The 18934-nt window shown below is 41.3% G+C and overlaps 1 protein-coding gene across 3 annotated transcripts in view; it reads right to left on the bottom strand.

Annotated features, from left to right (window-relative positions):
- Positions 1-18934, bottom strand: part of LOC117054444 (TGF-beta receptor type-2-like) — a 46275-nt gene that overhangs the window by 21924 nt on the left and 5417 nt on the right. Inside the window, exon 1 of one of the 3 annotated variants that reach the window (XM_033163281.1) lies at positions 10418-10671. The exons of the other annotated variants lie outside the window; for them this stretch is intronic. Within the exon in view, the coding sequence (XP_033019172.1) occupies positions 10418-10469 (52 nt within the window). The 5' untranslated portion in view covers positions 10470-10671. Of the gene's footprint in view, positions 1-10417; positions 10672-18934 lie in introns of those variants that run through there. 3 annotated transcript variants of the gene reach the window in all.

Raw genomic sequence — 18934 nt, 5'->3', positions numbered from 1 at the left:
GGATTTTCTGGGTTCATAGGAAAGTTTAATTATTTATCTCTTCAGGCCTGCTGGCGATCCCTGCACCGTACACTAATCTCCACTGGCACACATTTTGAAATTACTGGTAAAGATACTGAAATGAAACAGTTCAAATTAATAACAGCCTTAATTGAAAGTCATTGTAAGACTTATTTATGGCCCGTGGAGAAGGGGTGGCATCCTTTTCAGACACAACTTGGTCAGCACAAATAACCACAGATGCTGAACAGGAAACTTGCGCAACCCAAGAGCCTTAATGAGAATTCATGTCAGGAGGGGGAAATGGCAACAGAAGCAGCACTAAAAAAAATCTATTTCAAAGACAAATATACATTGAAAATGCCTGGGGGAATAACCCATTCCTTTGCCCCATTTTTGCTACCTCTGTGACTATAAAATGGTGGTTAAAGCCTCTGCTGGTCATTAATCTGTATTAAATTATTTAAAACAATCCATTAGATTTGTTCTGCATAATGTATAAGTCACTGTATCTATATAGTCATGTTAGTATAAATATGATTGGGTGGGGGGTGAAGCACAGCAAACTTATAATAAATCAACTCCTATCTTTGAAGACAGTCCAGTTATCCCTGCAAAATGCATATTGCATTGTATTCATTGGCAACAGACAGCACTAGTGTCTAATCCAATAAACTTCAATGCTATATCTGGTGCAAGCAATAGGGAGAAGGCAAAGGTGAATGTCAGTTTAGTGGGAATGGAACAGAGAACAATGGGAGCCCCTGGCTCTAAAGATGTGACTTTGGGGGGAGAAGGCAACGCAGGCAATACTGTACATTATTTGGTTTTGGCAGATGCTCTGCTTGGTGCTGCTGTCGGATAGCAGCTATCACACAGGCTCTCTTACTCACTGGTTGGTATGCATTATAAAATTCTACACACTTCTGTGTCTCTGTCATCAAGCTGGTATGGAGAAAACATGGCGGCCAATATATTTTTGCTTGTGTGTGTACATGCAATGGGGATTCGTGGTCAACCCTGCTACCCTGGTACATACACCTGCATGTGTGTGTGTGTGATGGAAAAGTTTCTTCTCTGCGTCTTTTTACTTGTTACTTTCACAATAAATATTTTCCTTTTCCCAACTAATCACACCTCGGGCCCTTGGAAATAAAGTAATGGAGGAGCTGCATGGCATTCTAAACTACAAAATACGTTGAACGAATATTCTCAATTTGCTCTGGGATTAGAAGATTAAGTAATAAACATTTACAGCTATAAAGCCAATTTTCTCCTCTTTAGGGCTCTCTTTCAAGTTTAATAAAAGAGTTTGCTCTCATAAGCTGATTTACGATCAAGATTTTACTGAAGCACTTTGCAGAAAATTATTCAGATCAGTGAACAAAGAAAATCCTTCAATAAAAGATGGCCTCTTCTAAAATCCATTGACACCAACAACAAAACTTCCCACTGACTTGGGGACTTTGGCCAAAGCCTAGAAAGTACTTCAAGAGTGGCAATATCTCTTTGATATGTTTGATATTTTTCTTTTATTGACAGTGGTTTTCATAAATGAAGGAAGGAAGGAAGGAACACTGGAAATGGCTTTCCCCTCACTGACAACCTGGAGTGGTACAGTCCATTCTCTGTCATCAGCAGAACTGTACCATCTCACTTTGCTGTATGTGTATACCAGGCAGATTGGCCTCGGAGCCAAACAAACAGTTCTCAGATTCATCCAGGTATTAAGAGTATAAGATCTAACCTGTCTACCCATTTGTACTTGGGCACAGGCTTGATTCTCGCTGAGGTGGTAATGCCTGAATCTGGGCCTCACTATTTCAAACTGCAGTTTGGGTTAATATGGTGGAATATTTGGGTTTTTCTTTTTGTCAATGTATGAGCTGCGCTTCAGGTAACAGGACTCTTAGGAGGACATGTGAATTTAAAAATTATATCCCTCACATTTCATTTAAAAATAAGGTGGTCAGGAAGGAGGATAGGCTAGAATGGTTTCTCCTGACATCTAATTTTCTGTATGAAGGGAATTTCTTTTAAACACATAAGCTCTCACCTGCATTCTGAAGTGGTTCAGAACAAACAGATTTATTATCTGTGACAAATAGATCATTGATACCCAAGTATCATACCGTATTTTCCAGCATATAAGACGACTGGGCGTATAAGACCTCCCCCAACTTTCCCAGTTAAAATATAGAGTTTGAGATATACTCAACCGCAGATTCTCCACCCGGAGTATAAGACGACCCCCGACTTTTGAGACGATTTTCCTGGATTAAAAAGTAGTCTTATATGCCAGAATATACAGTATTTTGTGTTAAGCCCTCTCCACTTCCTTAAACAGTGAGAGATTCCAGGGATAGGGCTACACAGGGTTTGGTTTCCTTTGGCTGAGAGAACCCTTAAATCTTATGGTGTCTTTGTTGTGGGGTGGAAATTAGATATAGATCACCTGTGTGGGGTAATTAATAAAAGAATTGGAAGGATTACTGGATGCAAAAACACTCGAAAGCCCCCAGCAGAGTATTGAAATCACAGGATTATGCAGCACAGTGAAGCATGGCAATAATAGGTTAATAGACCTTTTAAATATCCCGTTCTAGCCACTTACAGCATTTCCCCTCTCTACTCCTCTTGCAATGAACAGACCACACAGTTACTAAGTTTAAATGTTTTACTTACAAACTCCAAAGCTCAGATTAATGCCTTATCCATGCAGCAGCAAGAAGAACGCAAGTAGAAATCTTGGGTTTACAAAATACAGAAAAATATTTCTGAGAACCCAGTCTGTGCTTGAAGCAGTCCAGCCCAGGCATGTTGCCTGGTCAGCTTCACATAGTGGAAGAGAATGAAGAAATAGTATTCACTTCCTTCTTCACTGGAGGTGAGGGAGCATGACCTGAGTCTAAGAAAACAATTTATGTGGTCTTAGCCCCTTCGTGCATTAGCTAGCCCTGAGCTTAAGAGTTATATTTGACTGCAATTTCCCACATTTGTAATATTTGTTTTACTTACAGACACAGGTCGAGCATACTGGAAGTAAAGAAGCACCCCAACAGCAGGCAGCAAATCTGCTATCCCTACACCTGATTCTCAGAGAGATCCCATACATTTCCAAGGTTCTTCAGTCATCTTACATATAAAAGGTTTATTGCTAATGGGAGTTGTAGTTGTACAACACTTGATGGTCCACTAGTTCCTCATTCCTGCTGTAGCATTATAACCAATCCACATTATGAATGTCCAGAAGGATGCAGGCAACTTTCCCTCTTGACTTAAGCCCCATAACTAAGGATAACTATTGCTCAAATACGCTCCCTTCTGTGGCAGATGAGGGTATGGGCTGATTGTGACTTATATTAGCAAGTCCACAAAAATGCAGCAAAAGCGAAGAATCTGACAAAGAATCCTAAATCAGCAATCTTAAGTGTACTTGCCCAGGAGTAAGTCCCATTGGACTCAGTGGGGCTTATTCTGAGTAGGAACACATAGAATTGCACAGGAAGCACCTCAAATTTCATGTGACAATTCTGTCCTTGAGATTCATGTTTCCTATATTTTGCTTCCCCTGTAGGAATTGTAGACCCATCTAAGTGGATGGGAAGGAACTGGGAAGGGCAGTGTAAAGAAATCTGGTGTTGTCCTTGGAACAGTAAACATGGCAGAAATGTTATCTGTGTCACATTTGAGCAACGGGGGTTTGTGCTCTGTTTTAAGTGCAAATGGTTTACTGGTGATTTAGATGAACTTCCTGGGGAGTGTTTGAAAATTTCTGGCAGGCATTCTGTTTATCATCTGGCAGAAAGACTTTGATGAGCCAACAAAGAGATGTCAGAGCAAAGAAACTGCTATAACTCAGTGACAAACTTCTGTGGTCCACTAAGCTAAGCATTTTCCAGCCTTTTTTGTTATTTCATTGCAATGATGAATCTTGCAAGAGGCTATAAATCATGAGAAGCAAGAAGAAAGGTTTAAAATTTAATGCCACCCCTTTCTTAATCAGACAGTTCCAGTAACCATCTCCTTGCAGCTGATAAAGCTGCCAACTGATACTATTTTTAAAGTCTTAGAAAAGAGAAATGTATTTTTTTTAAAAAAAGAATGTTGCTTTATAATCAATTAGCGAGACTCATATTTCTTGGTCCTCTATTTGCTACTCCTTGCAAGTTACAGCAGCTGGATTCCCAAAACTCATCTTAGCCAATAGCCCTCTATGCGTTACAACAGTAACTATAATGTCAACAGCACAATAAGCCTTCTTTATTTTATGATTATTAATTTTATTTATCTATATCCTCCCTTTCCCCCAGAACTGGAACTCAAGGTGGGTCACAAATTCCCAAAAGCCTGCTGGAATAAAAAAATAAATTCTAACCTGTATGCCAGTCCCTTAGACTTGGTAAGGATTTCAGATTATACTGAATTAATACAGTATTGTGCTTGTGATAGCAAATCCTCTGATTTATTGAACTGTGTGATGCCATGGAATGCTTATAAACATTCCAGCTGATGAAGGAAAGCTGCTAAAATGCTTTTAGTCCAGATTTGCAAGGTTATTAAAAGGTGGGCTGGGATTAAACCTCGCACAGGCCCTGAGGGTAGGGTAAGGTAGATAGGCTCAATGGACAGAGGAGAAAGAAATGAATAAAGAATTAGTGAGAGGTGGCTGAGACGGAATAAATAGACTTAAAGCAGCTTTTCCCAACCTTGAGTCCCTAGATCTTGCTGGTCTCCATCTCCTATCACCCACAGCTGGCATTGCCACTGGCCAGGGATGGTGAGAGATGTCATCCAAAAACATCTCAAGGGCATATCAGGTTGTGAATGGCCACTGCACTATGACTTGCTGCAAGCCTAAGGGGGCAATAAGGGCAAAGAAGCAGAGGGCAAAACTGGTATGTTGGTTATAACTAATGAGTCAGTTTTTCGACTGCAAACTTTTCAATTCAAAATAGATCTGCAGAACATAGAAAGTTCATTACACCTGTCAGGTTATTTGAACATCTAGCTCCTGTCACTGCCTACTGTGACTGGGGTGGAATCAACACACATATAAAAAAAGCTGTGAAAATGTGGTGGTGTTGCTGTTTTTTTAAAAAAAAAGTTTTGAAAAATATATTGAATTTACCATAGCTCACTTTCGCCATCTAGTGTCACACTTGTATATTGAACTTTGCAACACACTTAAAACGTTTCATTTGCAGCTACATAGCTGAGTCTTGGGTTTCAAGTGGAAATCATGATCATTTTTAACCGGACATTCCAGAAACGGAAGTTGGTACCTTCTGCATGCAACACGTGTCCTGCTGCTGAATTATAGTCTCCCTCAATCACACTTCATCCGCCATCCCACTGCCATCATCCCATCCCTAAACTTCCTTAATCCTTTGGATACATTTTTTTATATGCAATAAAAGCAGGGTTGAGAAAGAACTCTGGAGTGCCATGGCCACTCTGTCTGTAGACAATACTGAGCTTGATGAGCCACTGCTCTGACAAAACAATTTAAGTTGCCTAGTGACTAGAAACCAAGACACATGGTGGTAGGTAAGAAAAGGAAAGGAAAGGTAGAGAATAAAGTACTTATACACATAGCACATAGTTAAACTGCCAGGGGTAGCCAACTCCCAAGAGACTGCGATCTACTCGCAGAGTTAAAAACTGGCAGTGATCTACCCCCTTTTGGAGGGTTCAGGTCAAAGTTGTTGAGCGTCTTTTTATGGGCTACAGGGCTAAAATGTTTAGCTTGTTTTAGGGGAGCCAAAGTTCTTGGGCTTCTTAGGGGGAGCCAGTGATCTACCAGTGATCTACTGGTAGATCACAATCTACCTGTTGGATGTGCCTGTTCATTCCCACAAGAGGGAGTAATGATGGCCACCAACTCAGATGGCTTTACAAGAGGATTAGACAAATTCATGGAGGATAATGTAGCAATGGCTACTAGCTATGTTCTACCTACACTGTCAAGAGGCATTATGCCTCTGTGTACCAGTTGCTGGGAATCACAAGGGGTTGGGGGAGAGCACTGTGGCACTCAGTTTCTGCTTGCAGGTTTCCCATGGGCATCTAGTTGACCACCACAAGAACAGGACACTAGACTAGATGGGCCTTTGGCCATATGCCACCCTTTTCTCCAAGGAGCTCAAGTTCATGTCCATGGTTCTCCCCCTCTTCATTTAATACCCACAATAACCCTGTGAAGTAGGTTGGGCTGAGAGGCAACGAGTGGCCCAGGGTCACCCAGTGAGCTTCATGGCCAAGTGGGGACTTGAACTTTTACCTCTCAGGTCCTAGTCTAACATGACACCACACTCCATTCAATATGCCAACCATTCTCAAAGCCAGTGATAAATTCTGGAGTAGAGTCACACTTCATAACTCCCACAACCTTGCTTCTTCTAAGACTATTGAAGAAAGATTAACTTTTCATTAATGCAGACATTATGGCTTCAATATGAAGCCAGCTTTTGTTCTCACTCCCCTATGCTTTACCTAACAGTCAGCCTGATGAAGGTTATTCACTATTTTGCTACCTTCTCATTGGTCATAAGAAAGCAATGCTTAATGTTACCTCCTTCCTCTGTTTGGCTTATTTGGTGGGTTTCTTTCTGTGAAAAAAACACATTTATTTGGCATGCAGAGGACTGGCAAATAGCTTCCCAGGAGATAACATCCTAGTTCCTGCTTTGAAATAAACAGTGACACTTCTTCCTTGCCTGTCTCTGCTTTGCCACATCACAGCTCAAACCCCTCCCCCTTCGGAGACACCTTTCATCTTCCCCAACTTCAAGTAATCCTTGCATTTCTATAGGAAGGACTAGATCACTCTTTTTTAGAACTATATCCCTAGAGAAACAACAACAACAACAACAACAACAGAATGTGTGATGGAGGATGGCAAGCAACCCCAAAAAAACTATCTTTCTGTACATCTGGTGAGAATATCCTACAGAATTTTCCAGCAACCTTGGAAAGATGCCTATTTGCAAATTAAATACAGAAATTAAAAGTTCTGAAGGCTTTGTTGGTCTAGCATGTGTGATCGCCTGTTCCATATGTCCAGTTTGAAGAAAGCCAAATTTATTACTTGCTGGATACACAGTCTTTCTTTCCGTCACAAAGGAGTTTGCCTAAATTCAAGGCACTTCAGGCATACAGTGGTACCTCGGGTTAAGAACTTAATTCGTTCTGGAGGTCCGTTCTTAACCTGAAACTGCTCTTAACCTGAGGTACCATTCTAGCTAATGGGGTCTCTTGCGGCTGCCGTGCAATTTTTGTTCTCATCCTGAAACAAAGTTCTTAACCCGAGGTACTATTTCTGGGTTAGCGGAGTCTGTAACCTGAAGCGTCTGTAACCCGAGGTACCGCTTTATCTATACTTGCATTGTACCATAGCTTGCATTTTGGACTGAGACCTCAAAGTCATGCATTCTTAGCCCCACTAAACATTCCCTAGTTGCCTTGGGCAAATCAGTTATCCATCTTAGAAATGAAAACCACAGTGTCCTCTCTGACGGGCTGTTGTGGGTAGGAATAAGACAATGGTTATAAAATACTTCGGGAAGTGCTGTTGAAATGATTAACAATTATTTTCTCAGGGCATTGATACAAGGTATGAAATATTTGCAGAGAGGGTGACTTTCATATAATATACCCATTGAACTCAGTAGAATTTACTTCTGAGTAGGCATCCATTGGATCAGGATGTTAAATAGGCCCTTCCATAGAAATCAAAGTGCTTCATTTTGGCTGCTTGGCACCCAGTATCTGAACTCAGAGGTCCTGATTCACGGTTTCTGATCTTCACTAACTACACAAGATCTTCACCGATGGAACACTGTTACTATATACTATACATGGGAAGAATTAATAAATTTGTAAAGGTTGGGGGAGTGTTTTGCAAAGGAACATGAAACATGGTAAAAAGGTAAAGGGACCCCTGACAGGTCCAGCTGCGGACGACACTGGGGGTTGCGGTGCTCATCTCGCTTTACTGGCCTAGGGAGCTGGCATACAGCTTCCGGGTCATGTGGCCAGCATGACTAAGTCGCTTCTGGTGTTCCTTCCTATTATACGTTAGTTTGCTTTGCATTTCACTTTCTACATTTCTGCTTTAACACCAAACTGGCAACAGAGGGAGTTTTGATCCAGGCACTCCCTTAAAGGAATCTGGAGTAAAGGAAACTCTTGTTGCTTCCAGTCCTCATTCCTTAGCATACTGTTTGGAAGTGGGGTGGGGGTGGCAAGCATGAGCTTGCCTCCCGCCCCCTGAAAAAAACAGGGAAGAGCCATAACTCAGTTAAAAAGCATAGGCTTTGCTTGCAGAAAATTCTGTTTCTGGCTTCTCAAGTTATGAAGTGGTGCAGTTAGGCAACTGAAGATTTCTGAGGTACAGTGGTACCTCGGGTTACATACGCTTCAGATTACATATGCTTCAGATTACATACGCTTCAGGTTACAGACTCCGCTAACCCAGAAATAACACTTCAGGTTAAGAACTTTGCTTCAGCATAAGAACAGAAATTGTGCTTTGGCGGCGCAGCAGCAGCGGGAGGCCCCATTAGCTAAAGTAGTGCTTCAGGTTAAGAACAGTTTCAGGTTAAGAACGGACCTCCGGAACGAATTAAGTATTTAACCAGAGGTACCACTGTAATAACCTTATGGGGTCCTTTTCTTTATATGATAATGTAAGTTATTGCACTTACTTCACCCAGCCTTGCTGCATTTGACAGCCTTCCAGCTCATTCTAGACTTCTGCCCCAAAGCCATGCCCTTATGATACCACAGCTAATAACCCGTTTGGGGTGGGGTGGGGGATTGCTAGTCAAGTGGTACATACATTTTATTAAACAAATAAGTCTAGGCAAGATCTCTACTTGAGAACTTGCAGAGCCATTGTCAAGTGAAGCGGATCAGTCTTTGTGAACTTGGTGCTCTCCAAAACTCCCACCTGCCCCAAACACCTAGAAGGCCACCAGGCTGTCGAAGGCTGCAGTGGGCACTATTTGGCCAGAGGCATTGATGCTCTGATTCTGCATCAGACAGCTTCATAGGTATATAATTCTAGGAGCCTGCCCTGCCCCTGTTCTTGTCATCCTGTCCCGTGGAAGGGGGAGAAACAGAACCATGAAGAAGAGCTCAGGGTTGTGCAGGAACAAACATGACAATGCTGCCATAATAGGTTACTTAAACAGTGCCCTCCCCCCCCGGATAACCCTTGCTCTGTTATTTGTGCTTGTGGGAAACTACAGCACATGGAACAGGCAGGGTTCTATCTGTGTGGCTTGCACATGAGCCTACATAGAGCTCTGCAGGATCTGATATAAGACCCAAATGCCTATGAGAAGCCTGCAAACAAGATCTGAGAGCGATAGAATTCTCCCTGCTTTATGATCCCCCCCTTATGATTCTCCCCCCTTTATGAATTCCAGAAACTAGCATACTGAGGCATACTTCCTCTGAGGCAGAACATAGCCATCGTGCCTAGTAGCCACTGATAGCCTTACCCTACAGGAGTTGGGTACACTGAATTGCCATAACTGACAGCCAAGTAATCATCCATCAAAATGCACCCTTATGGTTTCATAGAATGACACAGAATGCATTTTTAGTTAAAATGTTGTGTATCAGTGCAATAAACAAATCCCATATAAAGCCATGCTCTTTGTGCCACATATATATATGAGAAGTGTATATACTTCTTCTGACTTGTGTATATATAGCATCTATATGTGTGCATCTATGATTTAAACAAGAGCCTTTGCAGCCTGGTGGGGCATACTATCAAATCCACGCATGGAAGTTGTATCTTCAGTATTAACAGACTTAACAGAAACATAAACACAGTGCGTGCCACAAAGAATTATTTGCTTATGCGATAGTTGGGCTGCTTTGCCAAGCAGCTAGATACAATGGCAGAAATCCTCATTTCCCTCCACATCATACTTAATTGGTTTAGTGAGTACTGCACTTAAATTTGTGTGAATGGGTTGATGTGAGAGTGACACAAGCTATGTTACAACCATCTCAAATCCTGACCATGCTGAAATCACACTATCCAACCAAGTCTTTCTGCTGATTTTAAAATGCTGCAATACAATGTAAAAACAACCAATGCAATCCCCACCCCCCAAAATCATTAGTTTCTTCTTCTAACATTGACCCACGTTTGGTTACAGCAAGTACCGTAATGTTGCAGCTACAAGGCTGCTGACTATAGGGGACAAACATCTACCGATAGAAAGAAGTAGAGATTGGATTTTCAAGCCTGCCTTGCAGCTAGCGCTTATACCAAATTATCAGACATTTCTTATCCTTCCAGTCATCAGCAAAGGAGAAGGGAGCTGAGAGAAGGAACATAAACAGCCTCTTGCTTTGCACAGCTGAAGCAGAAGCCCTATTTTTCTTTACTCACGGAGCAACAGCAGCAGTAGCAGACTCAGAGTGAGGCTCCTCCAGTAACCCATTTTCTGGATCTTGCCAGCAACTGAATCCCTGCTTCACAGCGTTGATCGGTTCATCCTCCGCCAGCCCATCCAAAGCTTGTGGGGCTCCTGCCTAAAATTGAAGGGGAGGCAGATCCAGCTGTTTCAAATCCAGCTGTGCGTGTGTGGGGTCCGCCCAGGAACTGAAGTTTATGAGCAGGCTAAGCTTGACTCTCTGAACACACACAATTATGGGAGGGGGAGGATGGGGAGGGAAAAGTTGGCAAGGAGAGCAGGGCTTGATAAAACGATGACAATGCTAAGCTGCTTCAGGAAAAAAAGAACCCCAGCTCTGTATGGTCCAACGCTGTTTGAAGAGCACCTCATTCCTGCCTCTAATTTTAACAGGTCTGCTAAGATTAGATGTACAAATCCTTTTCTTGGAAAGAGAATGAATGAATCCAGCAACGACTATTTCCCCATGTTATCACTTTCCTTTAGAAAGTACTGCAGTTTGATGTTAAGCTTTATCAAATACCAAAATCTGACATTCAGGAAAACATCTGTTACGTTCATTGCTACAAGCATGTTGCCGTTATCATCATTGGGTTTTTTGTTTTGTTTTGAAAGCTTTTATTTAAAAATAGTCAAAAGATCTTTAAAGGATACAAAAGCACACCCTATTTTAACATTTCAGTCTGGCTTCAGGTCTGAAACACAGTACAGAAGCAGCCTTTGCTCCCTCTGGTTGATGACCGTTAATTAGGGAAGAGATGGTGTGTGGTGGGGGACGGGACCTGCTCCGTTGACTTTCCTTTTCCATCTCTCCCTGTGGCAGCTCCTTGGGCTGGGAGTGGGAGGCACTGTACTGTGGTGGTTCTGCTCCTTCCTGCAGGGCTACTCCTACCAGACGTAGAACTCAGGGGACTTCAGCTCAGCTCCAAGGCAGTTGAGAAACTGCTGATGAGGGGTATCCAGAAATGTGGAGCACGTTTGTCACCAATATGCTGACGACAGCCAGTTCTACCTCCTGGTTCCATCTGAATTGGGCTTTGCAAGTGGTGTCTGCAAGCAGTAACTGGCTCTATGAGGACCGATAAACTAAGGTTATATCCCCCATAAGGTGGAGATGCTGTGGGCAAGTGGTTGTTCCATGCCTGGCGTTTAGGGAGACAACCTGTTCTGGATGAGGTAGCAGGCACATAGCCTGGGGGGTGTTCCTCAATACTAAGTTGTCACTTCATGTCTGCATGACCTCAGCAGTTAGGAGTACCTCTTCTCTGGTTTGCCAGCTACAACCATTCCTAGATCTGGATAACCTGGCTGCAGTGATTTTTTAAAATAAGTATTTTAGCATGGTGCCATAAGTTCACATCAGAAGCTCCTGCTGGTATACAACAGCTAGACTGATGATGGGGACAAGTGGCCGAGAGGAAGTAACAATAAAGAATAATGTACAATACATAATACCATAGAGGAAAAGGAGGCAGATCAATTAATACATTAATGTTTCAGTGGCAAGAATTGTCATTGCAGTCAGACACTTAAATTCCACTGGCATATACCCCTGACCAGTTTCTCTGCAAGAATATCATAACCATTCATGTTATCTGTGTGGATATCTGGTGTTTATGAGCTGAAAGAAACTAGCATTTTTTCTTCTGGGTTAAGTATATATTCAGACCGGACACTGAGGTCCTCCTCTGAGGATTTTCTGCTGGTTCCCTCACTGTGAGAAGCGAGGTTACAGGGAACCAGGCAGAGGGCCTTCTCAGTAGTGGTGCCCTCCCTGTGGAATACCCTCCCTTCAGATGTCAAGAAAATAAACAGCTATCTGACTTTTAGAAGACATCTGAAGGCAGACCTGTATCGGGAATTTTTAAATGTTTGATGTTTTAGTATGTTCCTGATATATGCTGTGAGCCACCCAGAGTGGCTGGCGAAACAGAGTCAGATGGGGACGTATTATTAATTATTATTATTATTATTATTATTATTATTATATTGCCATCCCCTCTTCTTTTCCTGAAAACTTTCCAGATACTCTGTTTTATGGGTTCTGCTTCTGCTTGGCTTAATATTCGCTTTCCCCAACCCTCCTGCAGTCTTTGTGGTCTCTTTACAGCCATTCCGCTTACATGTGGAGGCATCTCTGAAGCTGCTAGAGCAATATATGAGCCCCCCCCCCCTTTTCAATCATCATTTCCTTCAGGCTTTGGCACATTTTGCAAATGTTTTTGTGGCTGAAAAGGCCACCAATGTTTATTTACTTTTAATTACTGGCCACTAGGATTTTTCATCTTATACATCCTTTACATCACAAGCAAATGTATTTGCCTTTTTTATTATAGTAATTACAAAATTAAAATGCATCCTAGTCCACAGCATACTGGAATTTAAGACCTTTTGCTACAAAGACCTCTTCAAAGATCATGTCAGTGTGTGTACATGCATACAAAACAGGGTGCCTTCATATTCCATTCAACAGACATACTGGGCAGCAGATCAAATGGTGAATGAATAACCCATTTTACCAATGCCTCAAGCAGATTGCCTTCTTATTTTTTAACAGTACTGGATGGATATTTTATATATATATATATATATATATATATATATATATATATATATATATACAGTATACACACACACACACACACACACACACCCTCTCTCAAAAAAAAAAAACACAAAAAAACCAAAAGCATTAGCAGCATCAATTGTTTAAATGTTGAAAATCTCATTTGGAGATGTATGTGTATGTTAGTGACCTCACCAGTTCTCTGCCAATCAGTGGTGTGCACAGCTGCTTCTGCTTCAGACAGGAACAACAGGTTTCTCCCTGAACTCAGGCTAGGATAGGAGAGTCTGACCAAAAATGCAGTTAGCATACTTTCATAGTTTACTTGGAGAAGGTATAAAGTCGAGCACACCCCTTGTGTGCAAAAATTCCCTCTTCAATCCCTGCCATCTTTAGGCATGGCTGCAAAAACCTCTGGTCTAAGACCATGGAGAACTCCTGCCAGTCACCTTAGGCTGTCCTAAACTAGATGAACCAAAGGTCTGACTCAGTGCAAAGCAGTTTTCTATGCTGTTCTCTACAAAAATGACGATCCACATGCAAGTGCATCCTTGCCTGCAAGCAGGAAACATAACTTGGAAACAATAGACCAGTAGAGGGAGATAAGCTCAATTACACAGCCAACAATCATGGAAGATCTGGCAAACAAACATTTAATGCGCCAGAAGAGGGCAAGTGAAAAATGAAAATGTTGAACACAAAAGTGTAACTCAACTTCTGTACTGCACTCTCATGGCATACATTTCATTACAGGGAATGTGTTTTGAGTCTTGGCTTACAAGTCCATTCCCTTTTCCATCTTATTGCCTCTTTTTAGGGTTGCCATATTTCAAAAAGTGAAAATCCAGACATAAAAATTGTGTCTAATCCTGGCTATGTCCGGGAAATTGCGGATGCATGGCAACCCTACTTTTATTACTTGCTTCATCAGAAACGTAATGATTAAGGAAGGCCTCCAGAATTTATAACCTAATGACCAGAAGACAGCCCACTAAGCTGAATACAGTGTAACAGCTGTGTATTGTCCATGTGGAACTGGCAAATTTTAGCAATCCATAGGAGCCAACTCCTAGGGGCCGAGGTCCCTTCAGCTCCCCAATAAAATATTTGAGGGGACCATGCCCTCAAAGTTGATGGGCATTGCCATTCAAATGGTTTGTGATTGATTATCCAAGACAAGGCTTGCCTGCCCCCCCCCCAATATTTTATTCAAGGTGGCTCCCTTTGTTATCCTAGTGCTAAGCCCAAAGAGGAGAAAAGGCAATATTCCCTAAAGAAATGAGTTTACTTACATGCAGAAGAAGCCTTAAAATCTTGTTTGCCTTAAAATCTTGTCCGGTGGAGCTGCGGCCATCATCGGATCGTGGAATTTTCCCTCTGGGAATTCCGAGCGCACTGGGGGAAAAAAAGGGGTCGCGCAAGGGCTACGCGGACCCGGTCACCTCAAGGGGGGTTACCTTGAGGTTCAGTGAACCCGGCGGCGTCATTTGCTGCACCCCGTACCCAAAGTCTGAGTCTAGACTTCGGGAAAAGGGTGAGAAGCGGACGCGACACGGGAACATCGCACCCCCCCAACGGCGCAAAGCCTCGAGATCCAGATGAAAGCAGCCCGCTTCCAAACAAAAGATTAAGAGAAGAAGAAGAGCGGGACAGTGGAAAAGATCGGAGCTGCCTGCACCTGAAGATTGGACATTGAAATTTGGATGGGAGTAAGAGACGCAAAAAGGGAGTCCGTCCTTACTCTGGCGTGAAAATGGCGCTGGGCATGACTGTGCAAGGCGAAAAAGAAAGTAACGTACCTGTGAAGTGAGTAAATTGTTTTTTCTGACTGATTACTCGGGAAGGTAAAGTACCGGGACGATCGGAAGGTGGTAACCGAGGAAAATAAAGGAGAAAGGGTTGAGAGTAAGCAGAAACCAAAGATCTGACGGGGGCGAAGTAAATAAAGGGAGAGAAAACTGTAAAAGAACTGCAGGAGCTTTAGAGTGGTCCGCCGCCGCGCCACGAACGGAGAACAGAGTAAGGAAAAGAAACGGGCATAGCGGCGAGGAAAGAGAAAGGCTGCTCTAGATTTAGGGTGCTGTGCGGAGCTTAAAATCTGCTCCGTTGAGGGTCCCTGAGTCTCGGAAAACATACTCTCCCCCCCCTTGTACGAGAATAAGAAGACCAAACCGGCAAGCAGTAGAAGACCGAACCGGCAGGCGTCGAAAGAAATAGGGGTACCAACCCCCTGGATTACAAACATCGTTTGACTCCCCTGGATTACAAACATCGTTTGATCACTGTTGGACTATCGCAGAGGGGTTGAAAACATCGCGGAGAAGAAAGGTGACTATAAACTGCCGAACTGCTGGACTGCGTTTTGGGGAGCCTTTTGGGAGGGAGGGGGGTTTTACTTTACAGGTGAACTTTTGTTTATTCTTAAGGACAATCTCCTTAAACTGGTTGATATTGGACTGACATTAGAAAGGTTATTTAAGCGACTTCTTAGGATCTACAAAGTAGCGAGGAGAGAGAAGGGTCTGAAACAAAGAAATCGAAAGTAACTGTGGGACGCTGGTGAACAAAGAAATCGAAAGCAAAGAGAAGGGACTGCTGAACTGAACTGCTGATAGACGCTCTCCACAAAGTAATTGGCGCCACCTATAGGCGCAAATAAGGTTGTAAGGTGGAAATTAACAAGACAAGAGGGATTAGAGCCCCCTGGTGGTTGTGAAAATAATAGCAGATTGTAAATTTAAATAATAGCAGATTATAAATTTAAAGTAAAATGAAGCCAGTTAAAGGGAGCGCAACACCAAGTGATAGAAGGCCCTCAAAACAGGAGGAAGGAAAGGAATGGGAAAGCTTATTATTAGAAATTAAAAAAGAGATAAGGCAAAGTGAACAGAATATTGAAAAAAAAATTGGGGACCTGCAAGAGTCCATGGATCAAAAATTTGAGAAGGTAGTAGGAGAGCTGTCAGAACAACTAAAAGAATTATCTAGTAAATCTAAAACAATAGAAAATTCAGTAAAGAGAGTTCAGAAAGAAGTCAAACAATCAAAGAAAGAAATAGAGAAAGTCAAAGAGGATATAGGCGATCTGAACAGAGTCCAGGAGGAAATGCTGGACAATATTGCTATGTTAGAACTTAGGCAAAAGCAGCTTAATCTTAAATTCCGCGGGATTCCGGTGGAAGTGAACGAAAACATAAGGAAGAAAATAGTGAGTGAATTGGCCAGATGGTTAAATATTAAAGAGGAAAATGTGGACTATTCCATCTTAAATGTTTTCAGAATTGGGGTGAAGTCGGCGAAAGCGAGAGCGAGAAAATTACCAGGTGATTGCCTGGTAATGCTTAATTCGATGGACCTTAAGAACGAAATTTTGAAGTTAAGCTATACACAGAAATTAATAATAGGAGGAAGGGAAATTATCATATATAAAGAAATTCCCACAAGATTTTTGAAGAAGAGAGAGCCGTACTTAACCCTGGCAGGAATTCTGAGGAAAAAAGGGATAAGTTTCCGATGGGAATTTCCTGAGGGACTTACCTTTTATTTCAAGAACAAGAGATTTAAGATTAAGAGTCTACAAGAATTAAAGAAATTCACCAGAAGATATCCGAAAGAATTGGGGCTGGAAGAGGACAAGAAGGGAAAGAAGGCGAGAGAAGCAGTAGAAGGTGTGACGGAGGAAGGTGCAATAGGAGGAGTAGAGGAAGAGGAGGAGGAAGAGGAGGAAGAAGGAGAAGGAAGTGATCAAGAAAGTGTAGAGGGAGAAGAGGAAGAAAAACAGGAGAAGGAAGACCCAGAAAATAACAACACTTAAGAAGTCTAGATAAAAAGATTTATAGGACAAGAGAACCAGAAAGGAGACATGATTTTAAAGCTTCAGTCATGGAATATAAATGGTTTAAATAATAAATGTAAAAGAAATAAAGTTGAACATGTTTTGTATAAACAAAAGTTGGATGTCATATGTTTACAAGAGACTCACATTTCCAAAAAACATAAAAGAATTCTGATAAATAAAAAATTGGGCTTGGATTTTGTAACAGCTGACAAAAAGAAGAAACGAGGGGTGGTTTTTTATGTAAAACAAAGGTTGGAACCCAAACTAATCTATAAAGATGAAGAAGGGAGAGTGATAATTGTGCAAATAATATGGCAGGGCGAAAAAATACAGCTAGTAGGAGTATACGCCCCAAATAATAGAAAAGCCAAATTCTACAAAAAACTGGAAGAAATAATGTTGGAATACGCTGATCAAAAACAAATCCTAATGGGAGATTTAAATGGGGTAGTGACCCCAATGATGGATAGAACATCAAGAAGTTCGGGTTCAGAGGGCAAATTACCAAAGACCTTTTTTACGTTAACAAATAATCTAAGCCTGATAGATATTTGGAGAGTAAAAAACCCAACAACAAAACAATATACACATTTCTCACAACCCAACCAAAGCTCAGGAAGAATAGATTACATCTGGGTCACGAAGGGAGTGATGCCAAAAGTCCAGAAAATAGAGATTCACCCGAGAACTGTATCAGATCATAATGCCATTTATATGGAGTTAAGGGGAGAAGGTGCCAAAGGTAGATGGAGATTGAACGAGAGTTTATTTAATGATGAAAAAGTAGTAGAGAAAGCAAAGAAGGTGATAAACGATTATTTTGAAGTAAATGCAAACAAAGGTACTGATTTGAACATAGTTTGGGATGCCAGCAAGGCCGTGATAAGGGGCTTTATGATTGCACAAGATATTGGAAAAAGGAAGGACAGAGAAAAGAAGGAAGAAATTCTGAAAGAGTTAGAAGTCAAAGAAAGGCAATTAATTGTGAAACCACAAGATAAGGAATTGAAACAGAGTATCAAAGACTTAAAAAATCAATTTGATATTTTGATTAACTATGAGATTGAATGGAAGTTAAAATGGCTGCGACAAAAAAATTTTGAATATGCAAACAAATCAGGAAAATTATTAGCATGGCAGCTAAAAAGAAGACAAGAACAAAATACAATAAACAAAATTAAAAAAGAAGAAGTTGTGATAGAGAATCCAAAAGAGATTAAAAATGTTTTTCAGGAGTTCTATAAGAATTTGTACCAGAGAGAACAGGAGGAGGAAGAAGAAATGGATTTGTATCTAGAGGAGAACAAACCAAGGAAAATCTCAGAAGAAGATCAAAAACAATTAAATGCTCCAATAACAGAGGAAGAATTGAACTGTGCAATACAAAAACTAAAAGGGGGGAAAGCACCAGGTCCCGACGGCCTTTCGGCTAAATATTATAAAGATCTGGCACCGCAATTAATACCGAGATTGTTGGAAGTAATGAATAAGATCTTAATCAGTGGAAGGATTCCGGACTCGTGGAAAGAGGCATTCGTAACGTTAATCCCAAAACAAGGCACAGATTTACTGAATGTGAAAAATTACCGGCCGATTTCCTTATTGAACTTAGATTATAAACTATTCACTGACATATTGGCAGGAAGGTTGAAAAAAGTTTTAAACACAATAATACATAAAGATCAAATGGGGTTCCTCCCCGGGCGTCAAATGAAAAACAATACAAGAATAATCGTTGATTTAATTGAATATTTGGATTTAAAAATAGACAAGAAAGCAGCCTTAATCTTTATCGATGCCGAAAAGGCATTTGACAATGTATCATGGCAATTTATGACAAAGATTTTAAGAAAGATGGAGGTGGGAAGGGAATTTATGAATGGGATATCGGCGATTTATAAAGAACAAACGGCAAAATTAGTGATTAACGGCTCATTGACAGATAAATTCGGAATAACAAAAGGTACAAGACAGGGGTGTCCGATATCCCCGCTTTTATTCATTATTGTCTTAGAAATTTTAACAAAAAAGATAAGAGATATGGAAAATATTAAAGGAATTAAGATTGGCAAAAGAGAATTCAAAGTG

Source organism: Lacerta agilis, chromosome 1 (assembly GCF_009819535.1).
Source record: "Lacerta agilis isolate rLacAgi1 chromosome 1, rLacAgi1.pri, whole genome shotgun sequence".
NCBI lineage: Eukaryota > Metazoa > Chordata > Lepidosauria > Squamata > Lacertidae > Lacerta > Lacerta agilis.
Note: the sequence above shows the minus strand (reverse complement) of the source record. Positions and strands in the feature narration are given on the sequence as shown.